At 39.2% G+C, this 5000-nt stretch overlaps 1 protein-coding gene across 1 annotated transcript in view; it reads left to right on the top strand.

Annotated features, from left to right (window-relative positions):
- LOC143032879 (carboxypeptidase B-like) overlaps window positions 1-2941 on the top strand; it is a 13359-nt gene extending 10418 nt beyond the window's left edge. Inside the window, exons 8-9 of the mRNA XM_076198086.1 lie at window positions 2060-2144; window positions 2520-2941. Coding sequence (XP_076054201.1) covers window positions 2060-2144; window positions 2520-2710 — 276 coding nt within the window. The 3' untranslated portion in view covers window positions 2711-2941. The remainder of the gene's footprint in view (window positions 1-2059; window positions 2145-2519) is intronic.
- The last annotated feature ends 2059 nt before the right edge of the window (window positions 2942-5000 follow it).

Genomic DNA, 5000 nt, shown 5'->3' with positions numbered 1-5000 from the left:
TTTCATTGTACATTCTTATTTCTTCCTTGCAACCATTTGTCACAGGAACGCCTGATTTTAGTCAATGTTGTACCCATCTCTTCATTCCACAATTCGCTAGTTTTTCCTCTATTTCCATCTATCCATTCCAGCACAACGTTTTCAAACATGGTGAAACTTCCTCCTTAAAACACGCCCATTCTTTTTTGTTCACTCCGCCACCCTTGTTTTCATTTCATCCCATAAATCCTTCAGACTGCCCTGGTACTCCCCTTGTTTCCCTCTATCACTCAAATCACTTTCAGCACCTCTCTGCCTCCCTCCATTATACGTTTTCTCTATTTTTCTTTCACCCTCAATCTTCCACCAGGTGATGATCAAACATGACAACATTCTCTTCCCTCAAAAAAAGTGCATCCAGTACTCTTCCATACTCACTTTTGGATACTACTTCCGGACCCATTAATCCTTAGATGAGGTACAATGTGCCCTTATATTAATACAATTTAAGACAGTCCTACCTTCCTCATTATCGCATTACCGGCGACTAAATCGGACTCCTGCTGGTTTTACGCCAGTAAGGAGGGTGTGCTGGACACCCCGATTGTGTGCGAACTCCCTACGAATCATTAGCCATCTAACCCCGTTAACTAGTATCTAAATCTCCAAGTCACTTGTGGCCCCTGACCTGCTGTACGGCTATGAAGTATAATCACTGAATGGAGACTTGAGGAGACGCCTCAACGTCTTTGGTACCAATTGCTTTCGGAGAATTATGGGGTATCGATGGTATAACTTTGTATCAAACCAGAGAATGCTCTGTAAGACTTAATCAAGGCCTGTTACCAGCATATCTTGTGAACGCCAACTCCGGTTATATGAGCATGTGATATGGTTCTCTGATGCTGATCCTACTCGCAGAGTTGTTTAAACATGAGACAATCCTCGGTGGAGAAGGCGAAGGGAAGGCCACACAACTCATGACTGGATTAGGTCGATTGGTCCTGCTTAGAACAATTTGGAATGGGAAAGGAGGCTGCATAGGCGTGAGGAAAGGCGTCGGCGTGGGGGTTAAATGATAAGCTCCCGGTATATGTTCCCCATTGATGAACTATCTTTCTACCAGTCACTCTGCTCTACGTTTACTTATGTACATCTTCCTTCTTAAACGCAATATCACTAATCTCAGTTTCTATCTCAGTGCACGAACCCAACAATTTCTCACCATTTTCACTCCTCTCAAGCACAATACATATCTCAATTGCATGATCTATTTTGTCACCCATATTCCCCGTTACCACTACATTCACATTCATTCCAAATCTAAATCTCCCCACAAATTCATATAAAACATTTCAAATGCCTTCTCTTTCCTCTCCACCACAGAAAACATAAACACTCACAAATACCTACACATCACAACCAATTGCCATCTATATATATATATATATATATATATATATATATATATATATATATATATATATATATATACATATGTATATACATTTACGATTCTTGAAAACACTTATTTCCGTTTAAACTATACACATAATACTTCATCATTCACCAACAGAAGCACTACTCATTCTCGCCCTCGTTCCACTTCAGAGACCCCAAACTCATCCTCACTTTTCCTTTTCGGTTCAATTTCACTCAGCGCTAATACATCCATTTTTCTTCTCACAAACATAATACAGTTAAACCTCAGATAATCAACGCCCCATTTAACGAACAAATTGGTTAACGAACATGTTTGGTGATTTTTTTTCTGTTAACGAACTATATTTAGGGGTACGAACATATATATACGCCTGTACATAAAATCCTACCGGCTCAGTTGTGCTTTAGCGCGTTTGCCCTAATCATTTCGGTTAGTGAACGCTTCTGTTTAAGAACGGAGTCACGGAACGGATTAAATTCGTTACCCGAGGTTCCACTGTACCAATCACCTTTTTACTCGCGATTGTTGCACAACCATACACATTATTAGGGTTAGGACTAGAAGAGCATACTTTTCAACTCTGCAGCAGAAGAACTTGACTAATGCTTTCCTTTCCTTATCTTCATTTTTCTGAAGGACAATTTGGCTTTTGACGCTGTCGAAGCACTCACCTCTGTTTACGGAACCCTCTATGAAATTGGATCGTCCACCAACACTATCTGTAAGTTGATATGTATTTTGCTTTCGTTTAAATATATATATATATATAAATATATATATATATATATATATATATATATATATATATATATATATATAAGAAACACAATTGAAGAAAATATATGAAAGTGAAGCAAGGAATATGTGTGTATGTGTGTCCGCATGCATACACCAATATCAGTAACATAGAAATTGCATATCTTACTGATGTAATGTACATCCGTAACAATGTTCACTGAAACTACAAAGACCTAATCATTTCCAGAATTGGAAGTCAGTAATGTACACATCATTACATATTTCTTGTGCTACGGCACGAGAGGCCATTTTGAATGGGGCCTGAAATGGGCATTTCCTACATCATTCTCCTTTCCAGATGCCGCTGCTGGTGGTTCAGACGACTGGGGCAAGGGTGTCGCAGGTATCAAATACACCTACACCGTCGAACTGAGAGATACCGGCAACTATGGCTTCCTCCTGCCCCCCTCACAGATCACCCCCACAGGCAAGGAAACCCTGGAGGGCGTCAAGGTTGTAGGCGAATTTGTAGCCAAAACCTATGGTTAGAGGTAAATCCAGGAATAAGTGCGGATCCCCAAGAGATGCCGTCCATGTCGAGACACAGGAAAAGACAAACAAATGTGCTTTAAATCTCACGTAACATTTGTATCAGTAATAAACTAAAAAAGGAAAATGGAGAAAATACTACTCAGTACAAAGAAATCACGGAGAAGAATATAAAAGAACATTAACATTAAAACAACTAGTTCTTAAATGCATAAAAATCTAATAATTCTAGAGTGTCTTGTCATTATTCCAATCTAGTGTGTTTTGTCCAATCATCATCAAGTTATTCAACAAAACATAAATTGGTGAAGAAGTGAGATCAGTCACAGACATTGCATTCCACTCTTGCTTATTACATTAAGTTGTAAAGGAATATTTACATAATAAACCTGACATAAATCATGCTTCTACAACTCTTTCACTTAGAAGTAGTATTGTTATTTGGTGCTATGGAAGTAAGTCTTAAAGAAGGGAGACTGGAGAAGGTGGAAAAGTGGTGTGGAGGTTAACTCTAAAGCGAGGGAAACAAGTGAAATCTCTTGGGGGAATGAATAGTGTCATGAGAAATAAGTATTTGGAGATGAAGGCAAAGAGAAGACTGAACGGAGGATTAATCGTGTCTACAACAATATATGAGGCAAAGGCTTGGAATTCAAGGAAGTCAGAAAGGAACCTATATGTGTCAGAGATGATATGTTTAACAAATACTTTGGGGGTTCAGAGGATGGACTGTGATAAATGAGGTAAGGCAGATATGAGGGCTGATTAAAGAATATAGGAATGGTTTGGGCATGTGGAAAGAATGAGCAAAGAGAGTCCAGCAAAAAGAATGTAGAAGGTGGAGGTGGAGGTGGTGAACTTGAGGGTAAGTCAAAGAACGGAATGAGTGGATGAAGGGGACCTTGGGTACAAGAGGAAAGTCTGCTGATCAGAGAAGGCAAGAGATATGTATTGGAAAGTGGTTGTGAATGGATAAGAAATTGACGCACCCCAAAGAGATTTCTTCTTGTCTGTTTTGTAAATTCTGGAGTGGACGAGGAGCAAGAAGGGTCACCATGTAATAAAGCGGTGGGGGTAAACCAGCTTTAACTGTCGGACCTTGCTGTAGAAGAAACCGTGTCTTGCTGCACTGCCTTTGGCCCGTGCACTGGATGAGCGAGAGGCAGGGATGACCCCTCATCCACATGGAGATAAGACAAAAGGGACAACAAATGGATGTGGATGGGTGTGGGATGGGGGAAGGGTAGGTGCATGCCTTGTTATGTCCAACACCTTACAAAGAAAAAAAAGCCTTTTGGTATATGAATATATGGACTATTTTCCTAGTAACCGTGCATGGATTTCAATTTTTTTTTTCTTCTTTTTTAAAGATTATGAAATATGTTATTAAAAATCGCCGCAAACGAATGATAACTGGCCCAATGTTTATGACAAAATATGAACGATTTGATATAGCAGAGGCACCCAAGGGGTGACGGAAGTAGGGCGAGTAATTCACGCCTGCAAGAACATCAGAAAGAACTTGCCAGAGGATAATGCACACCGCGTCCCTATTATAACACGCAGTTTCACTCAGGCGTCCATTGTATGCAAGAATGTACATTTTGCATTTCCTTTCTTCTTCTTCTTTTCTTCTTCTTCTTCTTCTTCTTCTTCTTCTTCTTCTTCTTCTTCTTCTTTTGCTTCTTCTTCTTTTGCTTCTTTTTTTTTCTTCCTCTTCTTCTTCTTCTTCTTCTTCTTCTTCTTCTTCTGCTTCTTCTTCTTCTTCTTCTTCTTCTTCTTCTTCTTCTTCTTCTTCTTCTTCTTCTTCTTCTTTTGCTTCTTCTTTTTTTTTCTTCCTCTTCTTCTTCTTCTTCTTCTTCTTTTGCTTCTTCTTTTTTTTTCTTCCTCTTCTTCTTCTTCTTCTTCTTCTTCTTCTGCTTCTTATTTTTCTTCCTTTTTCTTTCTGTCTGTCTCTCTTTCTTCTCAGTTAACTACTGCAAACCCTTAATAGATTAAACCTGTTCAGTAAAGTTAAATCACTTCAGCTGTAGACAATGCCCCCAGCACTGGCCAGAAAGAAATCTCTAGGAGTTATTCCCAGGGCACAAGGAGAACAGAAATATTGACCCCTTTAAAATTGCTTCGTATTAGCCATTTTACAAGCTCCTAAGGGTGTCACCATAGTGAGAGGATTAAATGGATAGGGCGTAGCACAAATTCAAATCTGCAATTCGTTAAGTACACTTAAGAGCATTTAAGAAATTAAAAATTCGATGGTGTGGAAATTTAACCCCTTCCATATTTGCAT

The sequence above is a fragment of the Oratosquilla oratoria genome, chromosome 1 (assembly GCF_046742065.1).
Source record: "Oratosquilla oratoria isolate Oo_2021 chromosome 1, ASM4674206v1, whole genome shotgun sequence".
Classification (NCBI taxonomy): domain Eukaryota; kingdom Metazoa; phylum Arthropoda; class Malacostraca; order Stomatopoda; family Squillidae; genus Oratosquilla; species Oratosquilla oratoria.
The sequence above is the reverse complement of the archived record's forward strand: the minus strand, read 5'-3'. Positions and strand labels throughout refer to the sequence as shown.